This window comes from Salmo trutta, chromosome 7 (assembly GCF_901001165.1).
Source record: "Salmo trutta chromosome 7, fSalTru1.1, whole genome shotgun sequence".
Classification (NCBI taxonomy): Eukaryota; Metazoa; Chordata; class Actinopteri; order Salmoniformes; family Salmonidae; genus Salmo; species Salmo trutta.
In genome coordinates, this window is record NC_042963.1 from 14,580,245 (window position 1) to 14,598,433 (window position 18,189).

The 18,189-nt window shown below is 42.0% G+C and overlaps 2 protein-coding genes and 1 pseudogene across 6 annotated transcripts in view; all 3 read left to right on the forward strand.

Moving 5' to 3' along the window:
- Positions 1 to 4,144: 4,144 nt before the first annotated feature.
- On the forward strand, positions 4,145 to 7,658 carry LOC115196673 (solute carrier family 41 member 2-like). The gene is made up of 3 exons (XM_029757514.1): positions 4,145 to 4,227; positions 6,896 to 7,032; positions 7,245 to 7,658. Exons 2-3 carry the CDS (start codon positions 6,898 to 6,900, stop codon positions 7,494 to 7,496), a joined length of 387 nt encoding a protein of 128 aa, XP_029613374.1. The 5' UTR covers positions 4,145 to 4,227; positions 6,896 to 6,897; the 3' UTR covers positions 7,497 to 7,658.
- Positions 7,659 to 7,721: 63 nt separating this feature from the next.
- LOC115196674 (solute carrier family 41 member 2-like) lies at positions 7,722 to 9,434 on the forward strand (annotated as a pseudogene).
- Positions 9,435 to 12,848: 3,414 nt separating this feature from the next.
- Positions 12,849 to 18,189, forward strand: part of LOC115196986 (nuclear transcription factor Y subunit beta) — a 44,386-nt gene continuing 39,045 nt past the window's right edge. Inside the window, exon 1 of one of the 5 annotated variants that reach the window (XM_029758081.1) lies at positions 12,849 to 12,949. Coding sequence is in view for 3 of the 5 variants with exons in the window: in XM_029758083.1 (XP_029613943.1) it covers positions 13,312 to 13,314 (3 nt within the window). In the remaining 2 variants the exon portion in view is untranslated. The other 4 variants (XM_029758083.1, XM_029758079.1, XM_029758082.1 and 1 more) reach the window with 4 other exon arrangements.

An 18,189-nucleotide genomic window follows, 5' to 3' on the forward strand; every position in this document is an offset into this window, starting at 1 on the left:
AATAGTTATGCACGCTCAAGTTTTCCGTTTTTTTTGTCTTATTTCAATAAAAAATATTTTGCATCTTCAAAGTGGTAGGCATGATGTGTAAATCAAATGATACAAACCCCCCCAAAAAATCACTTTTAATTCCATGTTGTTAGGCAACGAAATAGGAAAATGCCAAGGGGGGGGGGGTTGAATACTTTCGCAAGCCACTGTATCCTACCGGAACACATGATTAGAGCATTTTACTAGTTGCATTGTAGTTGAGACTACTGTTACAATTTTTTGGGGGGGAGGTGGAAAGTCCACAGGATTTATTTTACGATCAGTGTGGGACATCTCAGTGATATCTCAAGATGTATTCCAAGATCGTCCACCCCTCTCTGTTCTCGTGGGGAAGTTTACAACTTGATTTGTTTCCTTAGCAGGCGGCCTCGTACAGTGTTGCACGTAGCCTCGACGAGGCACATCATGGGTCTGGGCTAGTATTCCCCTCCTTTGTGTCTTGGGACCCCCCAACCAGCGGTTGGTGTTGGTGTCTGAGGCACAAACAAAAAGGTTGTGCCCTTTGTACGAGTTGTCAGCAGCCGTGTTGTTAGTAGATTGGATGTAACCTTTCAACCAAATCTCTTGGTGTTTGTGCTTCAAAACTCTCAGTGGCTGTCGTGGCCTGCCATTCACCACAGCGTCCGCGTGTGGCAACCGTTCCAGTACCTGCCAACTGAGACGAGGATATCTGAGTCAGATTCTGCACCAAGAGGTATCGAAACGTCTTTTTCCTAAGGGGTCATGTTGACAGATACTCCTTGTGGATGACTGTGTTGTTGCCAGCGTTAGGAAAAAAAAGTGTGGTCAGAAGAGATGGCACGGTGACTTGTGACCACAATTGGTTGTTTTTCCAATTCATCAGTGAGACCAAACGATCCATATAGTCTGCTCCAAGTAGCAGGTGTTCAGTGTTGAGGCTGATAACATACACAGGGGGAACAAGCAATAAGTTTGGGAAGTGTAGTTTCAGCATGAGACACATTGTCAGAGGCGAGGTAGTCTGAGTGAAACCTCAAAGTTCAGAGTCGCATCGCTCCGTTTTTAACCTACGATTAGCTGGGTTCACAGCCCTTTTGCGGTCATTGAACAATGTTTGAGAGATGAGCGATATTATCGAGCCGAAATCAATTAGCGCATTACGGGTTAAGCAGTCCTCTAGGACTGTTTCCAGGTAGTGACTTAAAGAGTTGTGTTTTGTGGTTATATTCCCCGCAAAGTGGAGTGATTGTTCGCAACGGCGTAATGTATCATTTGTGTTCATGGTGAAAACAGAGACTTATCGAAGTTTGAGTGGTATTGGCTATTGCGATGTTGTTTACCTCCTGTGTTATGGCATTTGTATCGGAGTCTATTGTCAAAGCCTGTGGGCTTGTTTCTGGATCGAGTGGGCACTGGATTGGGTTTCAAGTGAGAGCGGGGGTTATTGGATTGTTTCATGACTGTCCACGAGAAACCAAATAGGTCAGACCAGGTTTGCAAGGAATAACATCAATCAGACCCCCTCCCACCCGCAGAGGGAAGAGGAAATAACTAGAGGTGATTAACAACTCATGTCCTGTCATAAATCAAGGGGAGAAGATTCAGGTCTCCCTCTCTAATATTCACCAAAGGAATGTGCTTTGTTTCAAGAGACTTTTCCTGACGAAACTCTAACACGTTCAAAGCAAATACTGGAACAATATTTCTAACATAGGACATGGGGAATGGTCAGAGACACAAATGTCATTTTGTATGTTATTTTGTGAAGTCATTAAAAATGTTATGAAGGAAATACTGTAACTTGGAAAGTATACACACTACATGTACAAAGTTTCTCCTGTGTTGTATATCTGACAAAAGGTCAGAGTGTGTATGGTGAATTATTAATTTCCAGAGCTAGGACATAAGGGTCAGCCGATATATTAGTTTGGCCGAAGCAAAGTATTATCTCTCTGTCTCTCACGCTTCATGAGCATGAGTAGACATGGTGAGTGTTTCTTTATGTTACCGCGTATTCTGGTAACATTGCTAACAAGAAACGCTTATTGTGTTGAATGTGAGACGTTGTTTGTAAACCTCCGGTCCCAAATTGAAGGGGACCTTTTTGTGCTTGAAGTGAACATGCTTGTACAAGAATGGCTAGCTTTGCATTAAAAGCTAAGCTAACAAACAGAGAGAAGACATTGTTCTTTGTTCATAACAGAAATCCCTCGCTTTGGGCGATGGAAGTCCCATCTTTGCTGGAATCCCGTGTGATTTCAGCTTTCAGGAGTAACTGACCCCTTGTGGTGAATTGCCAACAATGTTTTTGTGAAGACAAAAAAAAAATCCAATGTGAGAGCAAAACGTCTTCTCACATCTGTAACAACTGGTTCCACTTTCTAATATCCAACCAATATCAACTGTTTGGATATCGTTGTCTCATTTGATTTAACAAGGAAGTTAAATTGCCTTTTTACCAGGTTGATCATTCGGCTAAGGATCAAATTAATTTGTTCCAACCAATAAGACATTTTAAACTTATCAATCTTAACCTAGATACAGCGACGCTTTCAGGTTAATTCAAGTTTAATTCCCAGATAGCCTATACATTTAAGGTTAATCATTAACATTGCTAAATCAATTAAATTTGCTTTTGCAAGTTCATAGATATCCAACTCCCGCATTACTTTTCCAGTATTGATGATTCATTAACTTAAAATTGATGATTCATAAATTACTTAAAATCCTTTCTGCAGCTTCCAACGAGTCAAAACCCAAATGTATTTTATTTTTTATAGTAATGACCAAGCTATCAGAGGGGGTGGACCCCATTCCCCCGCTAATTAATGAACCCTCACCCACAGAAAGATTGATCGATGACCTCAGCAGCGATATAAACCCAAACTATGCCATAAGCGAAAGAACAGCAGAAATAACAACAAACACCCTCCAAAATAAACCATCAGGCGCAGGCCTTGTAAAGGTTCTCTCCAGTTTAGCCCTGAAGTATGGCCGCCAGCAGATTGACGTCGGTCCAGTACCGCAGTGCACAGCAGAAGCACGAGCAAGAAACGGTTGACATGAAAGGACAGGTGGTGTAATGGCTCTCGTTGGTGGTAGGAAGAGTAGACCAAAGCGCAGCGTGGAAACAAAATACCAAAAGGCGAACTGTTCTGTCAGGCACAGATACTAAACAGAAAACAAGATCCCACAAAACCCAAAAGGAAAATGACAACTTATATATGATCCCCAATCAGAGACAACGATAGACAGCTGCCTCTGATTGGGAACCACACTCGGCCAAAAACAAAGAAATAGAAAACATAGACTTTCCCACCCGAGTCACACCCTGACCTAACCAAACATAGAGAAATAATAAGGATCTCTAAGGTCAGGGCGTGACAGGTGGAGAGAACCAGGAAACTAATAACAAAAGCAGAAAAGGAAAAGATACTGCTAGCCGAGGAACTGTGTTTGAAAACTGAACAATTAAAAGAAATGGCAAAACTTATGATGACGAACGAGCACAAACTCTTGAACAAAATCGTCTTCTACAGGAACAAAATCATCTTCTACAGGAACAACTCGATGTAGCCAAAAATAAATAAGACAAAGTCCACGCCAAACTAGATAAATCTGACGAGTTAGCTACAAACAGGGGCACGCAACTTGATAACATGCATGCAGTTTTGATGTAATGATGTATTTGGTATTTTAGCTGTTGCAAAAGCAGCAGCTACACTTCCTGGGCTCCACACAATACATCAAACATTATACAGAATGACACAATACAGAAAATCAATAGACAAGAACAGCTCAAGGACAGAACTACATACATTTTTTAAAAAGGCACACGTAGCCTACATGTCAATGCATACACACAAACTATCTAGGTCAAATAGGGGAGAGGCATTGTGCCGAGAGGTGTTGCGTTATCTGTTTTTTGAAACCAAGTTTGCTGTTTATTTGCGCAATATGAGATGGAAGAAAGTTCCATGCAATTAGGGCTCTATATAATACTGTACGTTTTCTTGAAAGAATAAAAAGTAAAACGGAAAGGATGCATGTTTTGGAATATTTTTCATTCTTCCTTCTTTTCACTCTGTCATTAAGGTTAGTATTGTTGATCAGTCCTCAGTTTTCTCCTTTCACAGCGATTAAACTCTGTAACTGTTTTTTTTTCTGGCTGGATTGGGGACGGTGTCAGCTGGGATGCTACTGGGCGTAGTTCAGGTGAGGTACTGATAAATTGCATGGTGTGTTTATTTGTTGATCTGTTATTGCATTGTGTATGGGCGTGTACTGTATTGTGTTTTAGTGTGGTGCATGGTATGTTTATGTATTGTTTTGTGTGTCTGAATATTGATCTATTGCATTGTCTACTGGTCTGTCTAGTAGTGTATTGTGTGTTGGTGTGTACACTGCATTGTGTGTCAGTTTATTACAGGGCTCTCCAACCCTGCTCCTTGAGAGCTACCATCCTGTAGGTTTTCATTCCAACCCTAATCCAACCGTAATCCCTAACCCTAATCTAGCGCACCTATTTCTAATAATTAGTTGGTTTAAAAGATGAATCAGGTTATTACATCTGGAGTTGGAGTGACAGGAGGGTAGCTCTCCAGGAACAGGGTTGAAGAGCCCTGGTCTAATGCATGTTATGTTGGTGTATTCAACTGTGGGTGTGTTGTTGTGGCAGCATTGGGAGGTGTTCCAGAGAGTCACAGAGATCTTCATCCTGGTGCCAGTTGCTATAAAGCCTCTACACTTCTGGCAAGGCTTTCCACTAGATATTGGAACATTGCTGAAGGGACATGCTTCCATTCAGCCACAAAAGCATTAGTGATGTCGGGCACTGATGTTGGGTGATTAGGCCTGGCTCGCAGTCAGCGTTCCAATTCATCCCAAAGGTGTTTGTTTCGGTTGAGGCTGGGGCTCTGTGCAGGCCAGTCAAGTTCTTCCACACCGATCTCGACAAACCATTTCTGTATGGACCTCGCTTTGTGCACATGGGCATTGTCTTGCTGAAACAGGAAAGGGCCTTCCCCAAACTGTTGCCACAAAGTTGAAGCTCTAGAATGTAATTGTATGCTGTAGCATTAAGATTTCCCTTCACAGGAACTAAGGGGCCTAGCCCGAACCATGAAAAACAGCCCCAGACCATTATTCCTCCTCCACCAAACTTTACAGTTGGCACTATGCATTGGAGCAGGTAATGTTCTCCTGTTATCTGCCAAACCCAGATTCATCCGTCGGACTGTCAGATGGTGAAGCGTGGTTCATCACTCCAGAGAACGCGTTGGCATTGTACATGGTGATCTTAGGCTTGTGTGCGGCTGCTCGGCCATGGAAACGCATTTCATGAAGCACCTGACGAACAGTTCTTGTACTGACATTACTTCCAGAGGCAATTTGGAACTCGGTAGTGAGTCTTGCAACCGAGGACAGGCGATTTTTATGCACTACAAGCTTCAGCACTCGGCGATCCTGTTCTGTGAGCTTGTGTGACCTACCACTTCACGGATGAGCCGTTGTTACTCCTAGAAGTTTCCACTTTACAGTAACAGCACTTACAGTTGACCGGGGCAACTCTAGCAGGGCAGAAATGTACGAACTGACTTGTTGGAAAGGTGGCATCCTATGACAGTGCGACATTGAAAGTCACTGAGCTCTTCAGTAAGGCCAATCTAATGCCAATGTTTGTCTATGGAGATTGCATGGCTGTGTGCTTGATTTTATACACCTGTCAGCAATGGGTGTGGCTGAAATAGCCAAATCCACTAATTTGAAGGGGTGTCCATATACTTTTGTGCATATATAGTGTACCATACTGACCTTGGGAGGCCCAGGTTGTAAAGTACAGCTCTAACACCTAGCTAGGTATTTGCAGCAACGGACGAATACCAACACTAGTTTAAAAACACCATTTATCCCTATCCTCACATCACCTCATTGTCCTACATAGGTTCATGCATGCCAATTCCTCCCTGCAATAAGGCCCTCTTCACTAGCATCTTAGTGTGAGACTGCAGTTGCTATAGGGAAGGTGCGTCTTTCTACATACCATGCCCTCTCTATCACGGGGGCACGCGTGTATCCATTAATCGTTATTACTAATGACTATTTACCATATTGAATACAGCTGCAAAAGCTTACATTCCTGCAAAAGCCTGCATGCTCTTTCTGTCTATGGGACACAGAACATTCAGCAAAGAGACCAGGAAACAACTAAAACTAAAACTGTAGGTTTCTTCCATCTTAGAGACCTTTTGGTTGCAAAATAATTTTTTGACTCAAATAAAACCAATGCTTAAAATCTGAGAGACAGACCAGACTCTGTAGAGCTTGTGATCAAGGACAGCCAAATCAATTATTAATGTGGTTTTATATTTTGAATGCTGGTTAGGGAAAGTTGTACAACTGAATGCCTTCAACTGAAATGTGTTTTCTGCATTTAACCCAAGCCCTCTGAATCAGAGAGGTGGGTTAACTGCCTTGCTCAGCGGCAGGACAACAGATTTTTACCTTGTCAGCTTGGGGATTCGATCCAGCGACCTTTCGGTTACCTGCCAAATGCTCAAACCACTAGACTACCTGCTGCCCCTAGGTTACTTCCTGGTTGGTCCAGATACCAGACACGTATAATCTCTATTTCAACAATTTCAACTTCACCATCTGTGTTTATGGGTTAATTTTAATTTACCACTGGATATAAGGGGGAAGTGAATAATGCCACTGAAGGCTATTTCGTCCCCTGTGCCTTCCCCCAGTCTGCTGCTTCTCCTAGCTGTAACCACATTGCTTTCATTTGTGCACCTCTTTGCTCCTCAATTCATGCACCTTGGTTGGAGAGCCATGCAACTCTGAATAGTTGACTGAACCACACTCGACTATGTCCTCCCAGGGATGATCGTGGTGGGAGTGATCATCGGCTCCAAGAGGATAGGCATCAACCCAGACAATGTGGCCACTCCCATTGCTGCCAGCTTCAGTGACCTCATCACCTTGGCCTGCCTCAGCCAGGGTCACTTGAATGCAGAGGTGAGGGGAGAGAGCAGCAGGCATAGAGAAGAGGAAGGATGGGGGGGTGGGTAGTTGAGGGGCAGTGACAAAGCGAGAGGTTTGGGTCACTAGGGGGCAGTCTGGCCCATTTACTTGAGAGTCATAGCTACATTTATGGCACTGACACTAGTCTGTCCGGCTATCAACTGTGTTTGTTTAGCAAGTATGTCTTCTCCTCTCTGTCTCCACAGAGTATTATCCCTATGTGTCTGATCTGCCTCTGCCTGACCCATCTGTGGGTGGTCGTCTCCTTCAGAAACCCAGCCAGTTGCATTCTACTCTACACAGGCTGGGAACCAATCATCACTGCCATGGTCATCAGCAGATCTGCTACCCTGTTCCGTGCCCCTGAAGTCCAGTCACAGCATTCGAATCTTGTGAACTTCATGGAAATACCATGCTTCAATGTATTTTTTTCTCTAGTATCGGAGGACTCAACCTGAACATGGTGGGAATTTATTTATTTGACCTTTATTTAACTAGGCAGGTCAGTTAAGAACAAATTCTTATTTTCAATGATGGCCTAGGAACAGTGGATTAACTGCCTTGTTCAGGGGCAGAACGACATATGGTATCATATGGAATGATAGTCTACACGCCAGTTATGAATAGTAAGACAGGGAGCTGGATTTTTAGGAGCACACATTCAGGATCCTTCAAGAAAATGGTAAGTCATAATGCATATGATCATTGTGTCTCTCCTCCTCATCTCAATCTCGGCGTTGGGGGGAACTTGGGAGAGGTACCTGAAGATCAAAGGAGCTGCTACAACCCCTGCAGGACCTTTTGTGGCTCAGGTAATGACATACACATGACCAATCCCTTTAACATGCATGTGAACACAAAATTAATTAAATCTTCTGTTGTCAGTGTATTTTACCTGTCAGTTTAACCATCTCTACCTCTCTGACAAGATCCAATCATCGCTTTGCCCAGGTGCTGCTCCTGTCTATCACCTTCTTAGCTGCAGCCCTTCTACAGGTAAACCATGAAGCAAGAGAGATCAGTTAGGGCAATTCATGTGTCTCAGTAGTCATAAGTGGATTATTTCTCCTCTGCTCCTTCATTAACACACATACTGAGTATACCAAACATTAAGAATACCTGCCCTTTCCATGACAGACTGACCAGGTGAAAGCTACTGTATGAACCCTTATGGATGTCACTTGTTAAATCCACTCCAAATCAGTGTAGTTGAAGGGGCAAATGATTTTTAAGCCTTTTGAGACATGGAATGTGTATGTGTGTCGTTCAGAGGGTGAATGGGTAAGACAAAAGATTGAAGTGCCTTTGAACAGGGTATGGTAGTAGGTGCCAGGCACACCGGTTTAAGTGTGTCAAGAACTGCAATGCTGCTGGGTTTTTCACGCTCAACGGTTTCCCGTGTGTATCACGAATGGTCCACCACCCAATGGACATCTAGCCAACTTGACACAACTGTGAGAAGCATTGGAGTTAACATGGACCAGCATCCCTGTGGAACGCTTTTGACACCTTGTAGTGTCCATACCCCGACGAATTGAGGCTGTTCTGAGGGCAAAAGGGGGGTATTCTTAATGTTTGGTATAGTCAGTGTATACTATAATAAAGGGCTGACTCTCTCTCTCTTTTTCCCCCTTCCGTATATCTTCCTCTGTGTTCTCTTCTATCAGGTCTTCACTCTGCTGTGTCTTGCTGACTGGATGGTCCATTGCCTGTGGCGGACGGGCAAGGACACAGACAGTTACTCCATCCCCTACCTCACCGCTCTGGGGATCTATTGGGCACGGCCCTCCTCGCTCTGGCCTTCTTCCTGCTCTGGCTCATAGGGGAGCAGGTTCCCACTGGAGACTGACACCCTGGGTGCTTCATCTTATACTATTCTCCTTTCATTCTGCCTGGGTAAAAGTAGGCACGAAACATGGCAATGCCTTCAAATTATGGAGGTAACTCCACAGACAGTTGAGAAATTCTAAACATTCCCTTTACAAGTCAAATGTTTAATAAATTCATTTGAATTTATTCAGACGATTGTTTTGTGGTGTTGGTCCTTCAGTTGGTTGAAATTTGAGACAATATCCACAGGAAAGTGTTATTAATCCAACTTCAAAATGTGGTTCTCTGCATGTGACAATCAAGATTTGTTTGCTCTTGCACATGACGAAAGTAACCGAAGTCTGCAGGTGTTTATATGGTTTTTCGCATGTGCCAGGTTATATAAATTTAAACGGCAGTACAGGCGCTCTAAAAAGTCAGATAAAGAATACTTTTTTGGGGATATTTTGTCTCAAATTTTGACTGGCTGAAGGACCAACCACACAAACAACCGGTAAAGTTCAAATACTGAACAAAAATATAAACGCAACATGCAATGCAAATTTAAAAGATTTTACCGAGTTAGTTCATATAAGGAAATAAGTCAATTTAAATAAATTCATTAGGTCCTAATCTATGGATTTCACAACTGGGAATACAGATATGCTTCTGGTCACAGGTAGGGGCGTGGATCAGAAACAGTCAGTATCTGGTGTGATCACCATTTGCCTCATGCAGCGCTACATCTCCTTCGCATAGAGTTGATCAGGCTGTTGACTGGCTCTTGGATGGCATCTTGCCATCCAGGACCCCTATACCAGGCGGTGTCAGAGGAAGGCCCTAAAAATTGTCTAAGACTCCAGCCACCCTAGTCATAAACTGTTCTCTCTGCTACCGCACGGCAAGCAGTACTGGAGCACCAAGTCTAGGTCCAAGAGGCTTCTAAACAGCTTCTACCCCCAAGCCATAAGACTCCTGAACATCTAATCAAATGGCTACCCAACTATTTGCATTGCCCCCCTTCCCCGCTGCTGCTACTCTCTGTTATTATCTGTGCATAGTCACTTTAATAACTCTACCTACATGTACATATTACCTCAAATACCTCGACAAACCATTACCCCCTGTATATAGCCTCGCTATTGTTATCTTACCGCTGCTCTGTAATTATTACTTTTATTTCTTACTTTTTTAAAGTATTTTCTTAAAACTGTATTGTTGGTTAACGGCTTGTAAGTAAGCATTTCACTGTAAGGTCTACACCTTGTTGTATTCGGCGCATGTGACAAATAACATTTGATTTGATTGTGGAATGTTGTCCCACTCCTTTAAAAAAAAATCTTCTTATTTATTTATTTTTACCCCTTTTTCTCCCCAATTTCGTGGTATCCAATTGGTAGTTACAGTCTTGTCATTAGGGGAGTTGCAGCGATGAGACTCGGGAGCGGTGAAGGTCAAGAGCCGTGCGTCCCCCGAAACACAACCCAACCAAGCCGCACTGCTTCTTGACACAATGCCCATTTAACCCGGAAGCCAGAAAACCAATGTGTCAGAGGAAACATCGTACACCTGGCGACCGTGTCAGCGTGCACTGTGCCCGGCCCGCCACAGGAGTTGCTAGTGCGCGATGGAACAAGGACATCCCTGCCAGCCAAACCCTCCCCTAACCCGGACGACACTGGGCCAATTGTGCACCTCCCCATGGGTCTCCTGGTCACGACAGAGCCTGGACTCAAACCCAGAATCTCTAGTGGCACAGCTAGCACTGCAATACAGTGCCTTAAACCACTCCACCACTCGGGAGGCCTGTCCCACTCCTTTTCAATGGCTGTGTGAAGTTGCTGGATATTGGTCAGAAACTGGAACACGCTGTCGTACATGTCGATCCAGAGCATCCCAAACATACTGAATGGGTGACATGTCTGAGTATGCAGGCCATGGAAGAACTGGGACATTTTGAGCTTCCAGGAATTGTGTAAAGATCCTTGCGACATGGTGACGTGCATTATCATGCTCAAACAATTGGTGATGGCAGCAGATGAATGGCACGACAATGGGCCTCAGGATCTTGTCGTGGTATCTCTAAAGTTAAAATAGATTTTTGCTCTTCTCACTAATGGCAAATGGTTGAGCTTGTTTCTTTTTTCCCATTTGCACAAAATACTTACTTGCCAACTTGCAATATGGCATGGGGCATTATCCTGCTTTAAAAATCTATTCACAGGTGGATACACTGCTGCCATGAAGGGATGCACCTGATTGGCAATGATGTACTTCCCAAGTACTTCTCTGCCGCTGCCACCACAACCTCTTTTCTGTGACTTTCCATCCATTTCTGAAGTACAATTGACAACCATGGCTATAAATGCTCAAAAGCCCACCATACTGAAGAACATATTCTTCATAATCACTCTCTCTGTCTCTGCCTACTCACAGGAATCCTCTCAGAATCCCTCACCCTGTACCCATCTTCCTCTACCACTCTTCACTGCTTCGGCACATAACACTTTTTGTACTACTCTAAACCTGGCAACGTCAATCAGCCTTTCTCTCACCGGACACCTATCTCCAGCCCCATGGGCACCCCCTACAACTAACACACAACTTTCTCCACCGATGCCATACATTCCTTCGTCTCATGCCCTTCTGCACACTTCTATTTACTCAAAACATATTCCACTTTTCTCCCTTTTTTCTTGTCCACCATCTTGTCCTTCACCAGATCTTCCAGAAGGCTTGTGCAATCCCCACTCCATATTTATTCATAATATGGTCAAATTTCTTCATTTTTTTTTCTTGTTCGTGATCTTACGGTGTGTCTAAGCTCCAGTCCCTCTCAATCTCTTCTTCACAATCCACGTCTCAAGGCTTAAAAATCCTTCTTTAATCTGTCTCCTCCCCTTCATCTACACTGACTGAAGTGGATTTAACAGGTGACATCAATAAGGGATCATTGCTTTCACATGGTCAGTCTATGTCAAGGAAAAAACAGGCATTCTTAATGTTTTGTACACATGTATATTTTTATTATTTTATAAAATGGCATCTAGTGGTCTTTTTGGGTACTGCAGATTATCACAGGTGTGTAATTATTTCTACCCACAAAAATAATTACACATCTGTGATAATCTGCAGTACCCAAAAAGACCACTAGATGCCATTTTATAAAATAATACAATCTCACATGTAAAATATATGAAATAATGAAAGATGATTTTAAAATCAAATATTTACTGACCAAGCTGTAAAACATTATCCTAAATATAAACCATCAACTTAGTAAATAACATTGGTGTTTATTATGAGGCCTCAGGTTTCAGCATGAAATATCCTTCTTTTTTTTACACACTTATTTATTTTGCTATGTCCAAATGTCTTTGTTGTGAATGTTTTGGCACCAAACTGGTGGCAGTTGTGAAAAAAGTGAATAGTTGGAATAGTTGCAGTTAATTGAAAAGAATGCCATTGTTGATTAGATGCTTTTTTCATTAATTATGCTATTTTCTCTTGAACCATATGTTCTATCCCCTATAAACTAATTGACACAGATATATATATATATATATAAATAGCATATATGTATTTTTTTCAAAGTGAATAAAGTCTAAATTACCAAAGTTACCATACCCTAATTTTGACAATGTGAGACAATAATATTGCAGTTACTTCCTTCCTTATGAAAAAAGATTGCAGAGTGCAACATACAATGCAGTATAACTGTGGTTATAGTGAAGTATAATTGCTGTTATTCTACATTTACTGTGTCCAAAATATTACAGTCAATCTTTCTTTGTTAAGGGTTATTTGTGTGACTTGTTTTTTTATTATTTTTATTTGTGTGACTTGTCTTGCATTGTTCTGTGAGCTGAGAATGAGTCCAACAAACTGTCTAGTGAATAAAAAAATATATATATTAAAAAGCTTGTTCTGCCTCTGCATCTATATGACGAGTAGCCTAATTTCCAGGTTGCTCCCCTAGCGGCAGTGTGAGATAGTGCTTTTGGGACGCAGAGCTTCGCGCTGGGACTGGTTCTCTCGCAGCCATTTTCTGTCCAACCACACGGCCGTTTAGAGAAGCTAACCAACCAGGGCTGTATTGGAGGTTTGTGGCTGGCTCCGGCCAATGATTGCTATCCGATTTCGCTTTACCTCGAATCGAAATCTCCGCGTTTGACTGTTTCTTTTTATTTGATGGTAGTGTGAATGGGAATTAGCAGCGGGAAAGTAGAAATGAAGACTGCGAGTTGTTAAATTACAGGACTCGCTAGTAAATGGTATCCTGCTATGGGTTCTCACGCACAGGCCAAACAAAGACTAGCTCAAAGAATTCCTAAAATCATATGTAGCTATGGTAATTGGCTATGTTAGGCATGGTGGTCAAACTGGTGAAGTCGACGGGACATCTTGAATATTGTTTAAACATGAAGAATTTTTCCAAATCGTGAGTTACTAATCGATTTAACAATGGTAATTAAATGGTGCGTTTTTTGATTTAGTATGAATGTGAGTTGGCTAGTACGAGCTAACATTAACGTTAGCTCTCCTTCCCATCTAGCTAGCGCATCTTGTTATCAAAGCTAGTTAACGTTAGCTAGGTATCTAAAGTTATCTTAAGTAAAAATTCTAACTGTTCTGTCTCCGCGTATTTACCTCGACTTCAAAGTCGTCTCTGTTTTTTTTTGGCAAGTTCGCTTCATCGACATAAGCCAGTTAACGTTATACTCGCTACTACTAGCCAACCAGTTAGCCATTGTATGTCCCCTCTGGCTAGTTGTCAGTCAACGCGGGAACAAAGAGAATGTTGCAGAGCCATGGACTCTGGAAAAGTTAGTTAGCTAGACTAGCTGGGTAGCAAGCGGCTTATAGATTCATGACCATCCATGTCTGAACTAGTAACACATCGTAGTTTTTATGCAACTTTATGTTAGATTCTCCATTCCATGCTAATGTGAATGTGCTCTGTTTTAGCCGCGACTAGACAGCGGTGCTCACAGATAGAACGAGACAGATATTTCACCGGATGTATAAATGTGAAGCATCCGCTTGGCGTTTCCACTCTAGTAGCGAGGGGATGGCGGTGTTGTGCGGAAAAGCACCACCCCTTCTAATTTTCTTAATTTTGTGACTAGAGTCAAATACTTTCTATAGAACAAACTTCGTCAGGATAGGCAACCGAAATTAATGAATGTATGTGTGTTATATTAAACAGAGGGAGTAAAATGTTGGCAAGCAATAAATGGCTGAATTATTATCCTTACGCTTTCAAAAATACTAGTCGAGTAAGACATGGGAGAGATGACACATTTTGGCAAAGATATTTAATTATAGACCAATACAAATCAGTAGGGGCGACATGGGCAGCCGCACAGGGTGGCAACTTACCAGGGGCCCACCCGCACACGTGGCGCCCCCGGGTGCGGGTATGCGCTGAAGTGGGGGGTTCGCCCAGGGCGCCATACAAGCTAGAACCGCCACATACAATTGAAACAAATAGCCAAACCGAAAACTGCAGACAAAAAAATGCTTTCTGCTACTAAGATCAGTGAAATGTAGGCTAAACTGACAACGGAGTGAAGAGCAGAAATCTCAACTAGCAATCAAGTCGCAGCATTGAAGAACGTGAATGGGGGGGAGATTTTCGACACAACACCGGCAGTGGGAGATGGATTTTGGCCGACATTCTGCTAATGTTCTAATCGATTGAACATTTGATCTCAATACAGTTTTCTTATTGCAAAACTAAAATATGTTACTTACAGAGTGAACTAAGTTTTGTAGACTACCTTTTTCAAACGATTTAAAAAGTTGCGATGTTTAGGAATGCAAAGACAAATTGAGTTATTTCACATGCGTTCCCTAACAAAAATATGCAAATGTTCGCTAGAATGCGCCAATAGGATCTCGGTAGCTTGTGCTTGACTCTGCCCACCTTGCTTGTTCTGTCCACTGACTGTCCATTTCAAACGACAGGCTGTGGTCTATCTTGGTATAGTTATACAAATCTTTGGCTACAACAACCTATGCTTTCTTCTTTGGTATCATTGCGTTCGCACATTTTGTTTGTGCATGCAGCTTCGTACTGTGCTGTAGTGTGTGTGTTCAATCACGTTACATTTGTGATATAAAAAGGAAGGGGGATTAAAAATCCACTACCCCATTGCAGAACTATGCAAACAGCCTGGGAGGGCGGGACACCACCACTCAACGCACCCTGTAACTCTTCTGAAGTCAAATCTCATAAACAGTACCAGTCAAAAGTTTGGATACTTACTCATTCTCAGGGTTTTTCTTTATTTTTACTATTTTCTACATTGTAGAATAATAGTGAAGACATCAAAGCTATTAAATAACACATGGAATCATGTAGTAACCAAAAAAGTGTTTAACAAATCAAAATATATTTTATATTTGAGATTCTTCAAAGTAGCCACCATTTGCCTTTGACAGCTTTGCACACTCTTGGCATTCTCTCAACCAGCTTCACGAGGAATGCTTTTCCAACAGTCTTGAAGGAGTTCCTACATATGCTGAGCACTTGTTGACTGCTTTTCCTTCACTTTGTGGTCTAACACATCCCAAACCATCTCAATTGGGTTGAGGTTGTGGAGGCCAGGTCATCTGATGCAGCGCTCCATCACTCTCCTTGGTCAAATAGCCTTTACACAACCTGGAGGTTTGTTGGGTCATTGTCCTGTTGAAAAACAAGTGATAGTCCCAGTAAGCGCAAACCAGATGGGATGGTGTATCGCTGGAGAATGCTGTGGTAGTCATGCTGGTTAAGTGTGCCTTGAATTCTAAATAAATCACTGACAGTGTCACCAGCAAAGCACCATCACACCACCTCCTCCATGCTTCACGCTGGGAACCACACATGCGGAGATCATCCGTTCATCTACTCTACTTCTCACAAAGACATGGCGGTTGGAACCAAAAATCTCAAATGTGGACTCATCAGGCCAAAGGACACATTTCCGCCGGTCTAAGGTCCATTGATCGTGTTCCTTGGCCCAAGCAAGTGGTGTCCTTTTAATAGTGGTTTCTTTGCACCAATTTGACCATGAAGGCCAGATTCACGCAGTCTCTTCTGAACAGTTTATGTTGAGATGTTACTTGAACACTGAAGCATTTATTTGGGCTGTGATTTCTGAGGCTGGTAACTCTAATGAACTTATCCTCTGCAGCAGAGGTAACTCTGGGTCTTCCTTTCCTGTGGCAGTCCTCATGAGAGCCAGTTTCATCATAGCACTTGATGTTGTTTGCGACTGAACGTTCAAAGTTCTTGACATTTTCTGGATTGACTAAACTTTGTTCTAATGTAATGATGGACTGTCATTTCTCTTTTCTTATTTGAGCTGTTCTTGCCAAAGTATGGACTTAGCCCTATTTGGTAAAAGACTAAGTTCTGTATACCACCCCTATCTTGTTACAACACAACTGATTGGCTCAAACGCATTAAGAAGGAAAGAAATTACACAAATTAACTTTTAACAAGGCACACCTGTTAACCTCTTACATCTAGACGTTCCGCTAGCGGAACACCTGCTCCAATATCCAATGATGGGCGTGGCGCGAAATACAAAGTCCTCAAATCCTAAAACTTCAATTTTTTAAACATATGACTATTTTACACCATTTTAAAGACCAGACTCTCCTTTATCTAACCACACTGTCCGATTTCAAAAAGGCTTTACAGCGAAAGCAAAACATTAGATTATGTCAGCAGAGTACCCAGCCAGAAATAATCAGACACCCATTTTTCAAGCTAGCATATAATGTCACAAAAAACAAAACCACAGCTAAATGCAGCACTAACCTTTGATCTTCATCAGATGACACTCCTAGGACATTATGTTATACAATACATGCATGTTTTGTTCAATCAAGTTCATATTTATATAAAAAACTGCTTTTTACATTAGCATGTGATGTTCAGAACTAGCATTCCCACCGAACACTTCCGGTGAATTTACTAAATTACTCACGATAAACGTTCACAAAAAACACAACAATTATTAAAAGAATTATAGATACAGAACTCCTTTATGCAATCGCGGTGTCAGATTTTAAAATAGCTTTTAAATTGCACATTTTGCAATATTCTGAGTAGATAGCTCGCCAACACGGGCTAGCTATTTTGACACCCACCAAGTTTGGCCCTCACCAAACTCAGATTTACTATAAGAAAAATTGGATTACCTTTGCTGTTCTTCATCAGAATGCACTCCCAGGACTTCTACTTCAATAACAAATGTTGGTTTGGTTCCAAATAATCCATAGTTATATCCAAATAGCGGCGTTTTGTTCGTGCGTTCAAGACACTATCCGAAGGGTAAAGAAGGGTGACGCGCCCGGCGCATTTCGTGACAAAAAAATTCTAAATATTCCATTAGCGTACTTCGAAGCATGTCAAACGCTGTTTAAAATCAATTTTTATGCGATTTTTCTCGTAAAAAAGCGATAATATTCCAACCGGGAGTCGTTGTTTTCGTTCAAAGACTGAACATGTAAACATGGACTCTTCTCGTGCACGTGCACCCCAGTCTCATTGTTCTCAGATCGACCACTATCCAAATGCGCTACTGTTTTTCAGCCATGGCCTGCAAAGTCATCATTCAACGTTCTGGCGTCTTCTGAGAGCCTATGGGAGCGTTAGAAAATGTCACGTTACAGCAGAGATCCCCTGTTTTGGATAGAGATGATCAAGAAGGTCAAGAAATGGTCAGTTTGGAATCTTCTCAGGTTTTGGCCTGCTAAATGAGTTCTGTTATACTCACATACACCATTCAAACAGTTTTAGAAACTTTGGCGTGTTTTCTATCCAAAGCTAATGATTATATGCATATTCTAGTTTCTGGGCAGGAGTAATAATCAGATTAAATCGGGTACGTTTTTTTATCCGGACGTGAAAATTCTGCCCCCTATCCATAAAAAGTTAATTGAAATGTATTCCAAGTGACTACCTTGTGAAGCTGGTTGAGAGAATGCCACCAGTGTGCAAAGCCTTCAAGGCAAAGGGTGGCTACTTTGAAGAATCTCAAATATAAAATATATTTTGATTTAACACTTTTTTGGTTACTACATGATTCCATATGTGTTATTTCATAGTTTTGATGTCTTCACTATTATTCTACAATGTAGAAAATTGTAAAAATAAAGAACAACCCTTGATGTGGTGTTGAGTTGGTGTTTCCAACTTTTTACTGGTACTGTACCTAATACTTATCTGCAGCTGCCACCACCTCTATTTTCTTCGATTTAAGTTCCATTGCTGCGGTACAATTGATAAGCCATTGCTATGAACAATAAGAAGCCAAACTTTCTGAAGCATAAATCACTCGTTGG